General features: G+C 27.8%; 1 protein-coding gene across 2 annotated transcripts in view; it reads left to right on the top strand.

The window, feature by feature from the left end:
* Positions 1–16,467, top strand: part of Lk6 (MAPK interacting serine/threonine Lk6 kinase) — a 35,483-nt gene extending 19,016 nt beyond the window's left edge. For both annotated transcript variants that reach the window (XM_016058826.4, XM_016058827.5), the window contains exons 2-12: positions 154–303; positions 1,590–1,687; positions 2,835–2,956; positions 4,868–4,899; positions 4,977–5,081; positions 7,847–7,902; positions 8,830–8,922; positions 10,517–10,620; positions 11,262–11,352; positions 13,270–13,478; positions 15,536–16,467. In XM_016058826.4, coding sequence (XP_015914312.2) covers positions 154–303; positions 1,590–1,687; positions 2,835–2,956; positions 4,868–4,899; positions 4,977–5,081; positions 7,847–7,902; positions 8,830–8,922; positions 10,517–10,620; positions 11,262–11,352; positions 13,270–13,478; positions 15,536–15,764 — 1,289 coding nt within the window. In that variant the 3' untranslated portion in view covers positions 15,765–16,467. The remainder of the gene's footprint in view (positions 1–153; positions 304–1,589; positions 1,688–2,834; positions 2,957–4,867; positions 4,900–4,976; positions 5,082–7,846; positions 7,903–8,829; positions 8,923–10,516; positions 10,621–11,261; positions 11,353–13,269; positions 13,479–15,535) is intronic.
* Positions 16,468–20,412: the final 3,945 nt, after the last annotated feature.

Genomic DNA, 20,412 nt, shown 5'->3' with positions numbered 1-20,412 from the left:
CATTGCCACAAATGGCCGTCAAGAATTGTTTATTTTTAAAATTTTATTTACATTAAAAAGCATATTATCACTTTGACTTTTTAGCACATCTAATATTCATTCACTTTCAGTTTTAAAAAATTTATTTACTGTTTTTTTTCTTCTTTTTGATAGATGAAATATTGGAGCAAATACAGAGTGAAGTGCAAGCTTCTGCTGAAATTTTACGATCAGCACCCCAGCCAATAGAAATTCCTAAGAATCAGCATACACGAAGACGCAACAAAAAGAAACGCACCAGATCTTATTGTGATAATTTTACAGGTAGATGATACAAGCCTTTTATACTCTCTTTCAATGTATCTTATTCATTTATTTTAAAATATTAAATGATTAAATGTGTAGCACATTTTTGTAAGGAATTTCTGTTTAGTTTAAGTTGGTTAACCTGGAAGACTTTGCCCCAATTTTTTTGGCAATTTTTCTAAAATTTGTTAATTTCCATCTGTAAAATGAAAAATATCATGGTTAGGCTTCTGGATTATTGTTCGTGAGAAAGTAAGTGCTGAGTTTATATCTATTCAAAGGTTTAATGGCTAGGTTCCATAAAATGTTTTAAAATGTTGGTTCATATTCATAGTAGCTGTTGCTTGTGGCTTTAGCAGAGACAATTTCTTTGTTGTTGCTGAAATCACATTATGCTTTATACATTTGTCCAATGTACCCTCTCATAAAAACTCATTGAAATAAAACTGAAATGATTTATTATCAAATGCCAGTCGTTTGACTAATAGGCCATTGGATTACAGGCTCTCTAATATTTCTCTTCTTGAGTAGTTTAAGAAGAGAGTACAAGGCACTCATCTAAATACAAAGCTATTCATTTCCTGGCCAGTCATACAAAGAAAACATGTACTTGTAAGCAAGTCAACAATTTAGAGAAAAATAAATAAAAAATAAAAATGGGCATGGAGATGCTTGTGCCCTGCAGCTGTATGAGATAAGTCAGGAGCAAGTTGTGGCTTAGAGAATAATGCAATCCAAGTTTTTCCCCTCGAAAGATGCAAAGTTGTTTCGTGGGGGCACTTGAAAATCCTAGCTGTTTCCAATTTAGCTGAATGGAATTGCAAGTTTAATGAAGATTTCTGAGGAACTTAAGACCCTTCTTGGTAAGGTAGACAGCCTTCTCTTTCCCTGTAACAATGCCACAGTGGGAGGTAATTCACCAGAAGACACTTTATTATGGAAAGTCGCAAGCAAAGTCTTGCATCTCAGCACTCAGAAACTCTTGACTTCTTTATTAGAGGAAAGAGCTTGTAGTATAGAAATAGTGAGAAAGGATAACTGCTCTTCCAAAAGCGTCTTGTCGATTGTAAAGTTGTTTGATTTTTAACTGTAACTCTTGATTAAAATGAGTCGTGAAATTTCCAACTTGGAGACAAAAACAAACTATAATAAAGCTGAAATTATTGATTAACTGTTAAATATTTTATGATAAGATAATGTATATTACCTGAACTTTTATAAAATTAAATTTTACTTTGTATATTTATGGTATACAGTTTTTTTCTCACAAGAAATTAATAAAGTGTCTTAAATATTTATTTAAGATTCTTATCGAATGACAGACGAGATCCTTGGGGAGGGTGCATATGCATCTGTGAGGACTTGTGTTCAAATTAACTCAGGGATTGAATTTGCAGTCAAAGTAAGTTCTTTTTTTCTCTTTATTTGTTCAGTTATTATATTTTGAAGAAATGGAAATTAAATTCATATTTTTTCAAAATTAACATCCAAAGTAATTTATAAAAATAGTCCTACCTATGAATAAAGCATTAATAATGGCACAAAAATGGATATACTATAGCTCTATAAATAAGAACTTTCCTCAATGTTGAAACTAAAATTGAGTTATTTTTGTGCTATTATTGTGTACAATGTGTTCAGATTATTTAGCTCTATTCATATACATAGCACAAAGCATACTGAATCTTCATTTGCATAGTATACAAGTCTTGCAAAATGTTACTAATTGCCGCATCATAGCTATTGATGGCAAGCATGTCGAACAAGTAATAAACTAAATTCAAATTATTGTTTTTTCTTTTAAAATTTGTAAATAAGAAACTGAAAATAATGAATGGCATCATTCCCCATTAAATAACACCATTCAAACAAGCATTATGTCTGAGTTACACTGGCAATTGTCACCATTTAGCATGCATTAATTTTTACATCAACTAAAAAATTTTCCTTTATGTTCATCAATTATAAATTTGCCATTGTTAAATGCCATAATTTGCTGATGTAAGTTCAAAATGAAGATGCTTAACAAATTTTTCAGATATACCTCAAAAGTAACTGTTGACTGCTGACTTATATTGCATTCAAAGCTGCAAAGTCGGTATTTGCAGCTTTTGGGCTTTAACAACTACATATACACTTTTAAAAAACAATTCTTAGAAACAGTTTAACCACTTAAATTTTAATTGATTTTTGCACAAAAATTTTAACTACTCTTAATAAAAATCTTTTTAATTTACTATTAAGAATCGCCCGTGCAAAAGTTTAGATAAATCTAAGTTATTTTCGCATCGAATTTTCGTCAGTATCGATTTAGTTATGTGTATGTTATAGCATAGTGCATAAAAAAATGAAAACTCTTTTACGCTGAATAAAATTAAAAGGATCTTAAAACTAAACTTAAAAATAATTATATTTTAACTGCAAACTAACCTTTCTGATTGATGAGAACTTTAAATAATCTCTTTCAGATAATAAATTAAGCTATCTTCGCTTATATATATTAACTTTAAATGAAAACCCTTTTTAATAAAATTTCATTATATTTACAGATTATTATAAAAGAACCTGGACATCCACGAGAACGTGTTTTTCGGGAGATAGAAACATTCCATCATTGTAGAGGACATCAAAATATCATTCAACTTGTTGAGTTTTTTGAAGAACAAGATAGGTATTGCTCTTATATTTTACTTACAGATTTCCAACACTATTTCTTTAGTGTTTTCTTTTTTTACTAATATTTATTTGATAATGTTGCATATTCTGTGTGAGTGTAGTTATTATTTTACAAATATTTTTAAATATTTTAAGACAGTTTAAAGGCTGTTTCCTTTTTATAAAATGTTGTTTTGGAAAAAATATGCTTTTCTTTATAACTGTTATTAATTCCTAACATGACTGTTAGCAGGGTTCCTATTGTCTTAAAAAATCCCTAGCAAGGCGTTATTTTTCTCTCAAAATTTTGAAAAAGCCTTGATTGTAATTTGAAAGATATAAATTGCATTTTTATAAATGTTATTCAGTAGTGTAACTAAATTTTTTTAAACAATTATGGAAATGAAGTAAAAATAATTTTTGATGTTGAAAAAAATGAGTGTGTCTGATTATTTTGTGTCTCAAACTTTTTTACCTACCGAATTTGAACCTAAATCATCTCAATTTTTTTTCCCTTTAAGTAACCTACTAGAAATTATTATTTCATTACTATTCACTATTTTATTACTATTATTTTATTACTATAATTTAATTTCCCTTCAATGAGGTGGAATAAAGCTATTTACATGCATTAAATTTGTATAAAGCCATGTATATAAGGAAAAACTTGATTCCTTATAGCTGCACTTCTTAGCAACAATATGCATGATTTTTTTTAGTAATGAAATTAATATTTTAGAAAATTATTCTGAAATTAATATTAGTTCTTAATTGTTAATATGTTTAAAGTTAATCAGCTAAAGAAAAAAACTGTGTTTAAGCACATCTTTATTCCTGTTAGTTGACTTAAATTGATGATAATCTTCTAATCAACATATTTTTACTTTTAAATCATAAAGTAGGAGTTGTAGCTTCTATAGATTTGTGCAAAGTAATCCCCATTCATTTTTTAGGGAAAGAAAATTTTAAAACTATTTGTGTTTGTAGATTAAAATTTGTTTATAAAAATATAAAAATTTTTACAGATTCTTCAAAATTCACAGATAATTGTGATTTCTTCAAAATTTCTAAACTAATAATGTGCTCTAGTTTACAATGAAACTATTTATCTGAGTTTCATTCCTTTTAACTTTTTCCCTAGTTATTTACCAACTAAATGATTTACAATCACCTTGTTAGCAAACTGTGATAACTAGTCTAAATATATGCTTTGTTATTTTGTATTATACATTTTTATTCCCAATTATGTAGATTCTTTGAAATTATGTTTTCTTGTCCTTTAATTTAAATTTTTCATTGAAAAAACTGCAATGGAGTAAATAAATGCAAATAGTTTTTTTAAAATTGTATTTTTTTTTAATTTTCTGATATCTGCTTTGACTTTTTCAATACATTTTTTATCAAGATTTAGAATTAAAACTGTTTGTAATTGTACTATTTTAAAATTATATAAAACAAAATAAACTTTTAGGAAGTAAACAGAATTTTTTAAGAGTTAATGCCTTGATTTACTCCCTAATGTTAAGTCCTTGTCTGCAGTTTTGAATTTATTGTAATTGTAAATGTTTTTAATTACAAAATTTTTAAAAGAGTGATCTTTTGCTAAATTAATCCAAAGTCATAATTTTTAATAAAAATTTTAAAAATTGCAATTGAAATTTTTCATCCGAAACTTAACTGTCTTTACTCTTTAAGGAAATCTTTTGTTATTTGTTGTATAAATATATAAAATGAATGTATATAATTAATTATGAAAACTCTTTTTATCAATTTTTCCTAAACCTTTCAGCTGGCTATGTGAATTAAATATTTATTGTACATTAAGTTGAGACATAAATAAACAAAAACAAAGAAACAAAAAAAAATTTATGCGTGTTTTTTACTTAACTAAATTTTTAACATTCAAACTATTTGTTTATTCTTATAGGTTTCTGTTGATTTTTGAAAAATGTTATGGAGGTAAGTCTCCTCTTATTTTGAGTTTATATATTTTTCCTGCCTGTATCCTTTTCTAATGTACCATATTTAATTAATAGGTCCCCTGCTTGCCCATATTCAAAGGAGGATTCATTTTACCGAACATGAAGCAAGCATGGTTATAAAGGACTTGGCTAATGCTTTAATGTTCTTGCATGGAAAAGGTTTGTTAAACTTTACTATTTCTGTTTTTTTTTTTATTTATAAATTATAAATTAATAGGTAGTATTTACTTTAACTACCATTTGTTACACTTTGTCCGAATTTTTTTTGAAATTTTTTAAATAGTTCTTTTTTAGTACTTGGGTTGAAAATTTTTTTTATTTTCATTAACTGTTTTAAAAAAAATTTCAAAAAAAAAAAACAAAAAAACCCATAACAGAGGATTGTATCTAGTAGGTAGGTGTTCATCCAAGTCTTCTTGAAATATACCATTTTCATGATTTTTGAGAGTTTGAATTTATAAATGACTTTCTTTTAATGATGAAATTTAGTGAAAATCAAATCAACTGACATCTTCGTTTTAAAATTTACGGATGTATTCGATTATGCAAGTTTGGTAGATAATGATTTATTTTTACAATTAGTACTGTTAGTATTTAAAAAAAAGTTAATTGCTAATTCTTCTAACTCTGCTAATTTTCTTTACTTATTATGGTAAATGCACTGTATGAAAACTTTAGAGAAACATTTTTCTTTTCTAATATTTTATAAAGATTTTTTAAAATTGTCTAAACGATATCTATTTTGCCTTTTCATTTTGTTAAGTGTAATAGTCTCTTTTTCTACCTACTGTTGCTCTGCTAAACATCTTTTTTGCTCAAAAAATTTGGTCGCAAATTCCTATTTGACTTAATGACTTTGCTTAAATTTGAGGAAGGAAGCAGAGCTTAATAGCATTTAACACATATAATTATGTTATTTCATAAAGATACAATGCATTTCAAACATTTTGAATGTTCTTAGAATATGATTCACTAAAAACTTATGCGTTTTTAAAATTGATTAGGAAACATTAAAATGAGTATATAAAAAATAACACTACAATAATTGCAAATGATGTCAAAATAGATTATAAAATTCAGGTACGGAGAATTTTTATTAGCAATTAAGAACCTGAATTCCATATTCTGTTTAAAATTTGTTTTGAAAAGAGACAATCGCTTCAAAATTTCAATCTTGTAACCAGTCATGCCTGTTACCACATATGTCATGTCTGTTCATAAATATGATATCAAACATGACCGGTAACAGATATTTAAAAAAAATTCTTTTGGCTAAATAATTCTATCAAATATTTAATATTCTACAGTGTTTTCATTACAGAAAAAAAAAGAGAATTTTTCACCTTTTCTCAAAAACAGGGTGAGATTTCAAAAAGTTAAGCAAGATTTCTAAAAATGAGAAAAACACAAATAGACTCGGAAAAGAATTATTTCTTTAATTATAATATTTAACATCTTCTATTTTTTAAATTAGAATATTTTATTGTATCATCATATGGAAAATGTTCTATGTCTACTTTTTCATCACTTATTCTCATTATGTTGCTCAAATGCTTATCCGTCAATCTGTTACGATATTTTGTCTTAATTCGGTTTTGGGTGCTAAAAGACAGATGCTGAACTATTCGGAATCACTAAGTAAATTTACAGCATGTGCACACGCTTTCCCATCCTCTACATCTGCCAGCATACGGTTTTCAATTACTTCTGCTATAGAATAGTGAAGTTCGTTTTCGATATTTCCGTGTTCATACTTTATGTTAGGTTTTCCAGCATAGATGTCACAGCCTTCAACTTTTATAAATTGCTGTAAATTACCAAAGAGGTAGTATGGTAATTCATTAATAGCTAAAAATAGAGCTGACTTGAAACAACTTATTGTAAAGGTTTAATTTTCATTTGTCACAAAAAATTTTAACGTCTTACATGAAGAAACCTTACCTGCAGTGAACATGTGGTTGCTGATAAATGTGTTCTAAAAGGGGTTCCTTCGTTCGAGGGATGGTGTTCCGCTATTCGCACTGGTTCTGAACAGTACTGGTAAATCAGGAAGCAGCTAGATACAGGGACCGATGTTGAAAATAATGAAAGATCAAGGTAGAAAAGTGAAACGGATTTTATTCAAAATGGTGCAAGACGAGACTTTTTCTGAAAAGGACGAGATTCGCATATTTTGAAATTTATTAATAGAGTGCACGAATTTCGCTCGGTAATCATTTTTTAATGCGAGATTCTTGCGTTCTCGCTCTGTAGTGAAAACGCTGTTCTATTGAGAATAAAATCTCACTAAACTAAATTATCTTGCAGAACTGAAAAATAAATTTTGTTTTGTACAATTAAAGGTAAAAGACATGGCATAGTCAAAAGACTAACTACAAAAAGGCTTCTGCCCCTCAAAAAATAAAAAACATTCTAAATGACTTTTACTACCTCTTATTAACATATTTTTCACTGGTATACAAATGTTATCATTAAAGAATTCCAACTGTGTATTTGTAAAAATTTAAATATGTATATGGTAATGGACAGGACATTAATTTCTGGACAGTTGTGTTTTATTAATTAAAAGATTAAGAATTTGCTTTTTATTTATTATAATCGTATTAGAAAGTAATTTTGCTTATTTTACACAAATGTAAAATACAGGAGTTCCTTAAAATACTATTCCTTAAAATACTATTTTTTCTTTATTAGGACTTTAAAAACATTGTACTCCCCGTAGTATAAACTGTTTGTTTATAAGTATGACACAAGGAAAAATCATTTAAAGTTTCTAGAATTTCTTAAAAAAAATACTTTTTAGGCAGACTGCAAATGGCTCTCAAATATGAAGACCCTTATTTGGATTTTGAGGCATTATCATTGTTTAATACGGCTTTCATTTTCTTCATTGAAACCGTTTTGATTTAATATTTTTATTTCAGGTATTGCTCATCGGGATATCAAACCAGAAAATATTCTCTGTGTCAATAGAGATCAGGTACTTTTTATTCAATCTTGAACTAGATAATTTTACTTTTTTATTATAACTAAGCACATTTGCTATTATTATGTTTGCTAGTACAACAGAATATTCAATTTAGTAAACAAGCATCTGGTAATACTACTATCAGTTAAAACTTTTAAATATTTTCTTTTCTGATCATTAAATTACCTTAAATATCAAAAATTATTGAAACTTATATAAACATGCATCAAGCAATTGTATTAACTAAATTGTTGCTTATAGAAATAAAAAAAATGAAGCTAATTACTTAAAAAGGTGTATCTCATAAACAATTTAGGTGTAAGAAAATACAGACTACTAAAAATAAAGATAAGATTTAAAAACTTTTCTTGATCATCTTGAAAAACATTGAAATTAGGCAAAATTTGGTTCTTTGTAAAACAAAATTTAATAAAAAAATCTTATTCTAAATTAATTTTACGATGCAATTTTTTTTTTTTTATGAAGCTTGTAATCCCCACAAAAAAGTCCTTTTTGAGGGTTTGCTTCTTCAGGAAAACTTGGGTCTTACAACTCTGAAGTTGTCCAATGATCTCTCTATCTCATGTCACACTACTGGTGATGTCCGTGATGGTATCTCTTGGTCAGAATTATGTACTAAATATGAGTATGTGAGGCAGGACAGAACTTCTCACAATATCACAATAAGATTTAAATTATAATGTTTCTGTGTTGAGTAAATGTTTGATAAATATGTTTCATAGTAAAAGAAATAAATAGTTATGTTTTGAAGTTGCTATTTATATAGTAAATTTTCTTTAACATTTTATATGATGTTAAATTTAAATCTCAAAATCATGTTTCTCAAACTAGTCTCAGAATCAAAACTAATTTTATACCTGTTACCATTCTAATGGTTATTATGGATATATTGTTCATTGCTTGTATTTTTTTTTTTAGGTTTGCCCCGTGAAACTCTGTGATTTTGATTTGGGAAGTGGTGTAGCTTATCAAGCTTCTACTCCCTGTCTAACTCCTGAGCTAGTCAGTCCAGTAAGAAACTTTTGTTTATACGCATAAATGTACTCTGGAATCATTCGAATAATATACCTTATTTTTTGAAATTTAATAATAAATTTACCTAACCATAACTCTTTTTAAGCATCTAATATTAATTTTTGCTTTAATTAACAATGAAAAAAAATTTATTTTGATAGTTTGTTAATAAATTTTTTCTTTTTAATTTATAGAAATGATGTCAAATCTCAATTCTATAATATTTGCTTTTCTTTTTAACGTCAGCTTAAAATATCATTGATCGTTGTCTTTATTACATTCAGATGTAGTTGACATATTATTTTGAAATACTCTTGACTTAGAGGAATAGGACACAGTTTTCGCTTGAAAGAATCAATTAAAATTTGTTAAAAGAACTTGAAACTTAGACATAAATTAATGACCAGACGCCCATGTTCTATCTATTTATATTCTTATTACTTTGAATCTTGTTTAATTTAATGTTTTTGAACAGTTAAAGTGTCATGGAAATATTAAGCACCTGAGAGGAGAGGGTAATATGAGCATTTGTAATTTAGAAATGAATTTAGGTGAGAAAACTGCAATTTGATAAAAAAAAAGGGTAGACATTTGCAATTTGTATATTTTTGTTGAGAAATTGGAAAGGGGTTAACTACATCAACATTAAACCTACATCAGTGTACTGATGCAATAGTATTTAAAGAGCTCATTAACGAAATTCTAATAATTTCATGCTTTGTTACATTGATCTGGAAAATTTCCTATTATAATAATTAATCATCATTATGCCTAGAGCGATTGGGGTTTGATTCTTTCTAGAGCATATTTTTCAATAGCTTTTCTAGAGATAAAAAGGAAAGAACATACTTTATATTTTAAAAAAGGTTTGCAAGGATAAATATTTTAAATTTTGCTAGACCTAGCAAAAAAACTTTTTGAATGTCTTATCAGTGATATGTAGAGTTAAAAATCGTGTTAATTGTGGGATTGAAAGCATGTTCTAGCAATTTTTTATTCATTAAACAAAATATTAGATTTTGAATTGTAATGCATATAATGTTAGTTAATATTAATAAGTTAGCTGTTTATTAAGCAAACAGTGCATTTTTCAGAAAATCTAAAAATAATTCTTTTTTTTCTCTTTTAACTAGATATTTGAAAATTAGATATATCTCAAAATTCTTCGCTGGTTGTAATACAAAATTTTACCTATTAGTTTTTGAAGAACAAAACATAAATTTAATGAGTTTGTATTATTAAAAAAAAAATTACAAAAATTTTAAATTCCACTTAGTTTCTTTTTTAAATCATGACAATCTTCAAATTTCTGTAAATATTTTTTTGTTATTTTTCTTTGCTTCTTCCTTTTATTTACTAAACATGTTTATTTTCTTTATTTTGATACTGAAAAATAATAATAACCTGAAAATATTTTTCATCAATGCCAGTGCATTGAGTAAGTTTTCTTTCTAATTATTATATGCATTGTTTGTATTTATTTCTTGGAAAACATTTCTCATGTAGCAACTTAGGATGACTAATTGATTCTTTACATGTTTATATTTATACATATCTATGCCTAAACCTTGGCTTAACCTATGTTCTATAGGTTGGCTCTGCAGAATTCATGGCACCAGAAGTGGTATGTGGATTCGTAGGAGAGGCTACACGATATGACAAGCGTTGTGATTTGTGGAGTCTTGGTGTTATTATGTTAGTATATATGCTATTTTAATAAAACTCTTTTCTCACTAATATAAAAATTTTGTACGGGCTTGTGATTCTTCCCCTAATTAGCGGAATTTCGAGAATCGCAAGATTGTTGATTCGAAGATATCTGCGAATCAGTAATTTATATTCGAGCAAAATTTTCTCGGACCCTTACCAGCACCTTTTTTCTCTCATTCACACGTAATAAAGACCTTTTTTTATGCAGATTTGTTAAAGAAAAACGAAACTTGGAATAAACTTCGGGAAAAAAAATAATAGTATAACTTTGGCTAGAATTAATGCACCACTGAGGCAAAAGTATGAAATTGGTAATGTTAAAAATAATTCCAAAATGGCAAACATTTAAAAAATTGTTCTCTAGAAGAAAGTGTTTTTCTGATTTTTTAAAAAACTTTTTTAATGTTCAGCAATTTTGTTGAAAATTCCAATTTGTATTTATTTCTTTTCTTTTTTTTTTAAAAAAAAAAACTAACATGATAAAGTTTACCAGTTTTTAAATTTGTTTAAAGAGATAAGTTGAGCACCATGTGTCGCTAGTTTTTTTTGTTCTGCATTGTAGAAACATTTTATTATATGTAATATTTGTAACTATAATTAATATGAAACAAAAATGTGTTTGATAGGTACATATTGCTGTGTGGTTATCCTCCATTCTATGGTTGCTGTGGTGGTGATTGTGGATGGGAAAGAGGAAAAGCGTGTGAAACTTGCCAAGTAAGTCATTTCATCTAAATAATAGTTGAATGAGTAATTTCTATTTAATTTTAAACTAATGTTGTTTTAATTTGTACAAATATTTTAACCATTGTATGTTTCTTTCTTCTCGGAAGCATTATACATTTTAAATATTCGATTCATTGTTTTTACATTTATGTATATATATGTAATACATCAATGATAAATGCTACTGTGATTAGTATGGATTTGTAATTTGCTGTTAGAGAGCACTATAAGAAACACTTTTTAGATGTGCAACAAGAAAACATTGTAATTATAGTTTACAAAACAGAAATCTATTGTTAAAGTGATATTTCTTCCAATCTGTGTGATTGGATTTAAAGTATCTTATGCGGAATATTTGTGACCCAAGAATGAAATTCCTTTTTTTTTCCTTTTAAATATTTTCTTGTGATAATTATTGATTAGCTATGATCTATTTTGATTAATTTATAATATCTTTTTCTCGATATATACATGCACAATTATAATTGGCCGGACCTTGCACTATTAACTCTTTGATGCATCCTTTTATATATTTTTTTCTAACACTCTAATTACAAGCAAAAATTTATTTTTGTATTTTTTAATTATAAAAAACAGTTTAATAGTTACTAAATAAAATCTATTAGAATATCAGAATTATGTATGTACTATAATATAAAATCCCAAAAAAGTAGCTTCAAAAATTTCTTTTTTAATGATATTCAAAAATTTATCATTCATTTAATATGTAAATTAAAGAAATTTTAATGATGAATAACTATTTCTCTTAGATCTAAATAAGTGCAAATTTGAAAAAAATATTGTTTGGAAGTGGGTTTTGTTTGAAAAATTTTACCTTTAATGTAAAAAGACGCTGGTATCTTATGCTGAATTTCAATTTAAAAAAAGTAATTAATTTCTAAATATAATATTTCACTTATGTTGATCTAACTAATACAAAATAATTTAAAAAGTATGAAAAATATGATTGATAAAAATTTTACATCAAAGGGTTAAGAAAAACACATTTGGGAATTTACTTAAATGTAAATACAAAAAGATTGATCAGAGTTCATTTCACTACTAAATACATTCCTAATTGCCAGGCATATATACTTCAACATACACAGCCATCCTTCCAACCTATTGCATTCAAGATGGTGCATCATAAATACAAGTTGATAATTTTCAAACTAATTTCTAATAAATTCAAAATTTATTAGAAATTTATCAACCTTTAACTTGAAGCTGGATTTATTGATGCAAGAGTGTTTGAATATATTCATTTGAGAAATAAAATTGCCTCTGATCACTTTCATTCTGATGCAAAAAAAATTTTTTTTTTACACTGAGTACTTCAAGGTTGAAGTACTCAGTGTAAAAAAACTGGCTAAAGATGCTTCTTTGGAACCTTTACAGCCAGATATATCTTCCACTTTCAATGAGGTCTTTGCAGAGTGCAAAAAAATGTTTATGAACCTCTGGAGAGTTCCTCCTCCGCATAGTTGTTATTCCGGAAAACATCCTGGAGATGCCTTGCTTTTTGAGGGACCTAGAAGCCAGCAGACTTGTTTCTCTCGCTTTGCAAGTGGTCACTTGAGGTGCCTCTTGTATGCTCGGGGGAGAAAGGCTTTTGGACTTTGCACTAAATGCAGGACTGCTCAGGTTTCACCCGAGCATATTCTAAACTGTATCGATTTTAAGATCAATGAGGTTTTTTCGAAACCTCATCTGTTTTTAGACTTTCTGAACATTTTTGGACTTATGGATTTCGTCTAATTGGGATGGAAGCAAACAAACAAGCAGTTTATGTTTGATATACACAGAGACATTTTGCCCATGGCCTAATACAATATGTAGATTGTAGAAAATTTGATTTTATGATACATAATTTGATATGTAGATCCGTTAAACATTCTTTCGTTGCAGAATATGCTGTTTGATTGTATACAAGAGGGTGTCTATGAATTTCCTGAGAGAGAGTGGAGTTTTATATCTGATGAAGCTAAAGATCTGATAAGTCATTTGTTGGTAAAAGATGCAAGCCAAAGGTATTCAGCTGAAATGGTTTTACACCATCCATGGGTGGCCAACGGTGGCTCATTTACCTTATTGGGCACACCATCAGTGATTCGAAGGTAAACAGTTACTTTATCTGTGAAACTTCTAAAATAGAATTTTTATTGATATTGTATTTATTCCTAAATGAAAAATTTTAAAAATAGCCACTTCATTGCATGTGAATTCAAAGTATATAGTGGTAGTGATGGAAGGTTTAAGTCTCAACTTTGTGTGGTTAAGCTTATTTCTAAATATTACTTTAAGATATGTAAGCAAACATTCTATTTTCGACATTAACATACTTTATTTTAAATCTCCTTGTTGGTTTTTCTCTTAAATTTGACCAACCACATGTAGGATCTGCCCTTGCCTATCTAAATACCAATTTCATGGTTAATTTGCCAATTTTGATTAAAATTTAAAAAATAGAGAACATAAAAGCAGCATTGCCAAGTAAGATTTAAAAAAATTAAATTCTCCTCAAACCCAAATTAATAAATACATATCTAAATAATTGTGTTTAAAAGCAGTACAAGAGAGAAAAGATCCATGATTAAAAGGATTTTATTGGACCAAAGAATTCTCAGAAAATGCTTATTAGTGAAAAATTGGCATTTTAAAATTTTTTTTTTAAATTTAAACAAAACCGTTTGCACAAATGTCAATTTTCTCTAAAATTGGAAGTGATAGATAATATTTTCTAATAAAAATTCTTAGAAGGTATTAATAGTTGAATCAATATAGTTTAATATTGTTATGTTCATAAGTAAATTGTTAAAAGATGTAAGTTATGTTGACTTAAGAAGTGTAATTATGTGATAGATCGGTGTACTATCTTTTCTCTCATGAAAACATGCAATTAATTAATAAGTGCTGAAGTTTGAATTCAATTTAGATTAAAATGTATATTATTAGCACTTAATGATTTTTACCATATAATATAAATAGTTAATTAAATTGATTTTATTAAAAAATTAATTAAAATAATTACTAACATTTTTCATTAAAATCCCAGCTAATTTACTAATGCTTAAAATAAAGACATTTTCCAGTTGCTTATTTAACTTTAAATTATTTTTGAAACATTTATTATGTTATTGCACTGTTTGTTCTATGCAAGACACATGCAAGTCAATTAATATTGTATTAAAAAAGAATAAAAGAATTACAAAGCTGCTCCTTTGTAAAAAATGTAAGTACATAAAACAAGGCACATTCACTTTTCTGATTGCCCCATACACAACATGGGATTTTTCTAATACTTGATTTGTTTATTTCCATTTAACCTTTTTATTACAAAGTAATTTAATTGTTGCATGTTCCCTTTTTTTTCCCAAAGGCAATAGGCAGGGCACTTCTTAAAAGATTTGTGTATAACACAGAACATAACATTATGCTTTGACAACAATTAAGTTTAATTCAATGTAAAATATTTTGCGTAAATTACTCATTTTGTCTGGGTCACAAGAAGTAACAAAGATTAATGCTTAAGTTTTCTATTATAACCTTAAAAAATGATTTTTTTTCTGAACTTAAGAACAAAGAACACAAAATTTTTAATTTTTTTAAGTATTTAGATGTTTTTTAATGAAAACAAAAAAAAAATTTTTTTTTTTTCAATAGGACAATTTCTTGATGATATCTCTTACAAATAGTAACAGTAGATAAGCTTTATTTTACTGTGTGGAAGAGTTTTAGAAAAAGCAATTTAGTTTTTTTGATGCGTACCTAAAAGTAATTATCAAAACTAAACAGCATTATTATCTTAACAGAAAATAGATGAAAGTAAAATTTTCTTATGTTTTAACAAAAATTTTGAATTTTTCAACTAAGTGCCAGTTTTATGAACTGAGGTTTGTTTTATTTACACATGAAACTGAGGACAGTCTAAATCAGGTAATGTTCCTAAGGCAATAGTTTATTTCAGAAATTAATTGTCTAAGATAATCTTATGTCCAGGAATTCGATGAAAAAAGTTATTATTCCGTTAATTTTTTTCATGAAGCATTTTGTATAAATACTGATGTAACAATAAAATTCAAAATAAGCTACAGTTAACATTATATTGTTCCTATTTTTTGACAAGTGTTTATCTTTAAATGAACTAATTAATCTTTTTTCTAATTCCTTATAGAAATAATTCTGCCAGAGATTTGGCGACATTTGCTGAAAATGCCAATGCGTATCAACGATTGCATTCGGGGGCTTCGTTACCTTCTGCTGGTGTGCAAGAAGAACATTCTTCTATGTCATCTTTGTCCAGCTCATCTGCTGTTGGCTTTAGTCTTTCACCTCTTAGTGATTCGTCTCTGTACCAACGTCGCCGTGACAACCAATCCCAAAAGAGCTTGAAACCAAGTTAAGTCTACCAGTCCACTATTTTCTTCCTCCTCTAAATTTAGACATTAAATTAGGGTCAGGGCTCAACTAACAGTTCAGATGAATCTATGCAAAGAGTAGTAGTAAATGTTCTCCCCTTATTTCAGAAAAATGTTTTTGTTTTGCTGGTCCATTATATTCGTGTTGCAAAACTCAATGAAGTGCCCTTAAGTGTTTTTTTTTTTTTAATTTTATTTTATTTTTAAAAAATTTTTGTTAAGTCTTCAAATTATGAACTTTTGCAGATATGGTCTATTTTTTATACTTCAAATAAAGTTCATCAAAAGCGATCTATTTCTCAAGATTGTTGAACGTAGTCCTCAAAGATCAGACTAATCAAATTAGTTGCAGCAAATACTAAGTTTAATATTGAAAGATCGTACAAAATGTTTAAAAGTGTGAGATATGTATGAGAAGTTTTGTTGAAGAAGCTGAAAGAACCAGAGTTTTTGATTTATCATTTTATTGGGTATTTTATGTTGTCATCATAGTCCATGGGTATTATACTTGTTTTTTACCATCACTGAGATGAGTGATTTTGAAATGTTTGTTCTCAGATTATTGTTTTGCTGAAGAAGTAAAGTTACTTTAAACAAATACTGAGTATTTTGAAATGATAGTGTGTGATCGAGCAAGGTGCTTTTTTGTATGTTTAAGAAGGAAATAAAGAACCTCTGTTTGAGAAAATTGTGTTTGTTGTTTGTTTTATTTTGATTTTGTCTCTTTCCCAATAACAAATTTGAATTAATTCTTGACCCAGTGAGAGAAATGAAACAGTTTAAGAGAATTTAGGTAGCAATTGACGCAAAAAGAATCTACTGACAAACTTGTTTATTAAGAGACTTGATGTAATGAGATATTTAGTTTAACAAAGAAATGTTTGGAATATTATTTTGGATAAATGTTTGGTTTAAGGGTATTTCTCAAAGCTCTTTCTCTGAGGAAAATAAAAAAACCATGGTTTAAGTGTCGTAAACTTGAAGCATAACAATAATTTTAAATCAGGTATGCCATCTTGCTGTAAAGCTGTAAGCGTCTTGCTTACCTGGGCTTTATAACAGAGAGATTGTTTGAATATTTAAAAAAAATTTAAACCTTTTTTAAAAAAATCATCAGTTAGGAAAAATTTTTCCACCCAGATGATTATTGTTGAAAATAAATGAATAATTTTTCAATTTTTGCATATTTTTATGAGCTAAGACAATGCAGCATTAGAGTAAGTTTTCAAACATTATAACAGATTAAAAAATTTTTTTGTTTTCATTTTTGCTAAATTGTCCCCCCCCCCCTAATTAACATTTATTTTGCATCATTTTCGTATTGTACAAAGCATTTGCTAAATGCAAGTAAAACCTAACAGTCTAATTGATTTATGAACTTGTAAAAGTTATAAAATTAGCATTGAATATTGTTAGCTTTAAAAAAGTTTCATTTGAGCCTTTGAAAAACAGCTTTCAAGTTAAAACACTAATATAAACCTGAGTTTTCGTGCATTACCATTATTAGATTTTTTTCTTCTCAATTCCTTTAAAATTATTTTATTAAAGTTGTTAAAAAAAGTATTCTTTTCACAATGTTTCAAGAGGAATACTTATGTTAATTTATATAAAAATTGTATGTAACAAAACAACCTAAAGTTCATTGGATGTGGCAGAATTGCTGCGACATTGTCGCTGAACGTTACCGAGTTTTTGATGAAAGATTTTACAATTGGGAAGGGGAAAATTTTGATTTTCCTTTCTGCAAAATTTTTCGAAAAAAGTTTTTGTTTCAGCAGATTTTTTTTCAAAGATGTCTTTCTTGCTCATCAGAGAGGAAAGAAATAATTGTGATTTTTCTATTCTCATTTGAGATTTTTTAAAAAAAAATCTGTTATGACTGGCTTCAGTTAGAATTTCAAATTAATAATATTGAATAAAAAATTCAGAAATTGAGAAAGTTTAAAAGATACATCACTCTAGAAGTGATATTTTTTCTTTCATTTTTTTTTTCTTTAAAGAACACCATATTTTACATACACTTATTTGAGTATCCGAGTCCTATTCGCGTAATTCGTGATTTTTATTTTGGGAGTTACTGCACGGATGTTACGATATTTAATTTATGTACGAATTTTAATTTATTATCGTTTAATTTATTTACGAATTTTAATTTGTGTAATATTTACAAAAGTCGGAGGAAAAAATATTTAGTGCATTTTTTCGCCTACAAAATGTGAGAATATATTACTTTTGCAATTAAACTTTTTTATACATTTTTATTTTATACTTTCTTCTGTAAACACAACGTTTCTGTCACTTTCAATTAGTAATTGTTATAATTAAAAGTATCTTAACGCGAAAAATATTAGTGCTAGGGAAGTTCGTTGCAGAAAAGCCAAAAAAATTCTGACACAGGGATTCTATATCTTGCCATTAGTTATATAATTATAATTATTGTAGATAATGGTGCTATGCAAACCTTTGAATATATTATGTACCTGTTACTCTTTTGCCTGTGGGAATGTTTCTGACAAAATGTGTAAAACACAGAATTGGCATACATATAATCACTGCACACTCTACAATCTGTAAACATGAAGTTAGCTCAGAAACTGCATTCTTTTCTACAATTAGTGCTTGTGATAATGTTTTCCCTGCCTTGCATGCTGCACATCAAATAATTGGTGAGATTCAATTACAAAGGGGAAAAAAAAACTTAATTCCAATTGAAAATAAGAAATCAGAAATTTTTTTGTTGTTGTTGATGTAACTCATTGTGTTTATTTTTGACAGACTCTAGTTTGGCAGACTCTGTTTTTAAGCGTCTGCCATTAAATTGATTTACTCAGTTTCTATATAATCATTATAAAAGAGTTAGAATATATTTCTTTCAGCTCTGTTTTAAAAATTGAGGAAATTTAGAACATTTTAACTAAAGGTTTGACAATATTAATGTTTACATTTGAGTGTGTCATAATTCCCTCTGAGGGTTTAGTTTCCTCTCCCGATTTAGCGCCCTGTGATATTTTTTATGGAGTTATATCGAAGATTACGTGTTCGTGGCCACTGTGTCATGTGTAGCAGAACTACTAGGAAGTATAACAACCGGCATTGGCTACCATTGAGAGTGATGTTTTGCTAGTGAGTGTTGCAAGATTTGGACTTCAGACTTGAAATTTGTCGCTTCACCAAAGATTTGCATGGTGAACGTTAGTAAAATAAAACTTTTAAAGTTGATGAAAATTTGTTGAGGTATTGGTAATATTTTGTTTGTTATAAGTTTTCCAAACCCTGGTGAAAATTGATATAACTTGTGTCTGTTTGAGATTGTGTATTACGAATCAGTTAAATTAAAATAGTTTTAATTGAGTGAAACAGCTTTTTGATCAGTTTGCAAAAAATAAACTGGAATGATTTTTATTTACAATGTTCTAAATTGAATATTATTGCCGATTTTTGTGTTGATTAAACAAAGAAGAATTTTTTAGATAAGAATAATAAAGTTTTTCTGCCATTTTTTTATGTTTTTGATTGAAAAAATGTAAAATGGTTATTCAAAGAACTACGAACGATGATACCCCAATGAGGTGGTGCACCATCTTGTTGCAAAAAGACATGTGGCTGAAGCTCTTGACTGATGAGACCTTGACTGATGATATGACTGATGAGACCGTCCGGAACCATTTTCCAGGAAGATGGATTGGGCGAGGAGGTCCAATTCCTTGGCCACCCAAATCACCTGATATAACGCCGCTGGACTTTTTTCTTTGGGGATTTATAAAGGACAATGTTTACAGGAGGATCGTTTAGAACATTGATGACCTAAAAGCCAGAATTTCAACCGCAATAGCCTCTGTGCATGCCGACATGCTTGCCGCTACCTGGCGTGAAATTGACTATAGACTTGATATTCTCCGTGCGACGAAGAGGGCACACATGGAAGTTCATTGACAAGGGTCATGGAACTCTTTGAATCTATCTAACCATTTATGCTATTAATTTTAATCTATCTTTATTATTTTATGAGTTATTAAACATCAAAATGGGTCCGGGACTTTATAAACACCCTGTATTATAGTTGTACTATTATGTGGCCAAACAAATCTCCATGAGTATTATGTCTGCTGACTAAATTACGTTAAAAGCAAATAGTTAATTAAAAGGATCGTTTAGTTAGAAATAAATTAACTTGTTTTCTAGTTTTTAGAAATCATCTTTAAAAACCCGGGTTAAAATGTACACGAAGAAAATATTTGATATATTAACAAAAATATTTAGGATTTATTTTAAACAAGTTTTAGCAGATGATTTTTCAATATTGAACATTTCCCGTTAAATTTAAATGGTTTTCAGAAAACTGTACAGTAGATTGATGTAAATCTTTTTAATTCATTTTACTTTCATACAAGATTCGGAAATTCAAATTTATGTAGCAAATTAAAAGGCAGTATGTGTTTTAAATAAATGTTGATCTAATTTTTTTACCACTAAATAGAAATTTTATTTTTAATATTTTTTTCCGAATTAGTTAAATGAAAAGGAAATTCTGAATAAAGCATTGTTTGAATTTATATGATAGTATGTTTAATTTTTTTTCTTTTCTGTTCTAGTACTAATCTCTTTGAATGGCAAATAAATTGAGTCAACTATA

Source organism: Parasteatoda tepidariorum, chromosome 8, assembly GCF_982258835.1.
Source record: "Parasteatoda tepidariorum strain Cologne lab strain chromosome 8, Ptep-v5.0, whole genome shotgun sequence".
NCBI lineage: Eukaryota > Metazoa > Arthropoda > Arachnida > Araneae > Theridiidae > Parasteatoda > Parasteatoda tepidariorum.
This window is presented reverse-complemented; position numbering and strand designations above follow the sequence as displayed.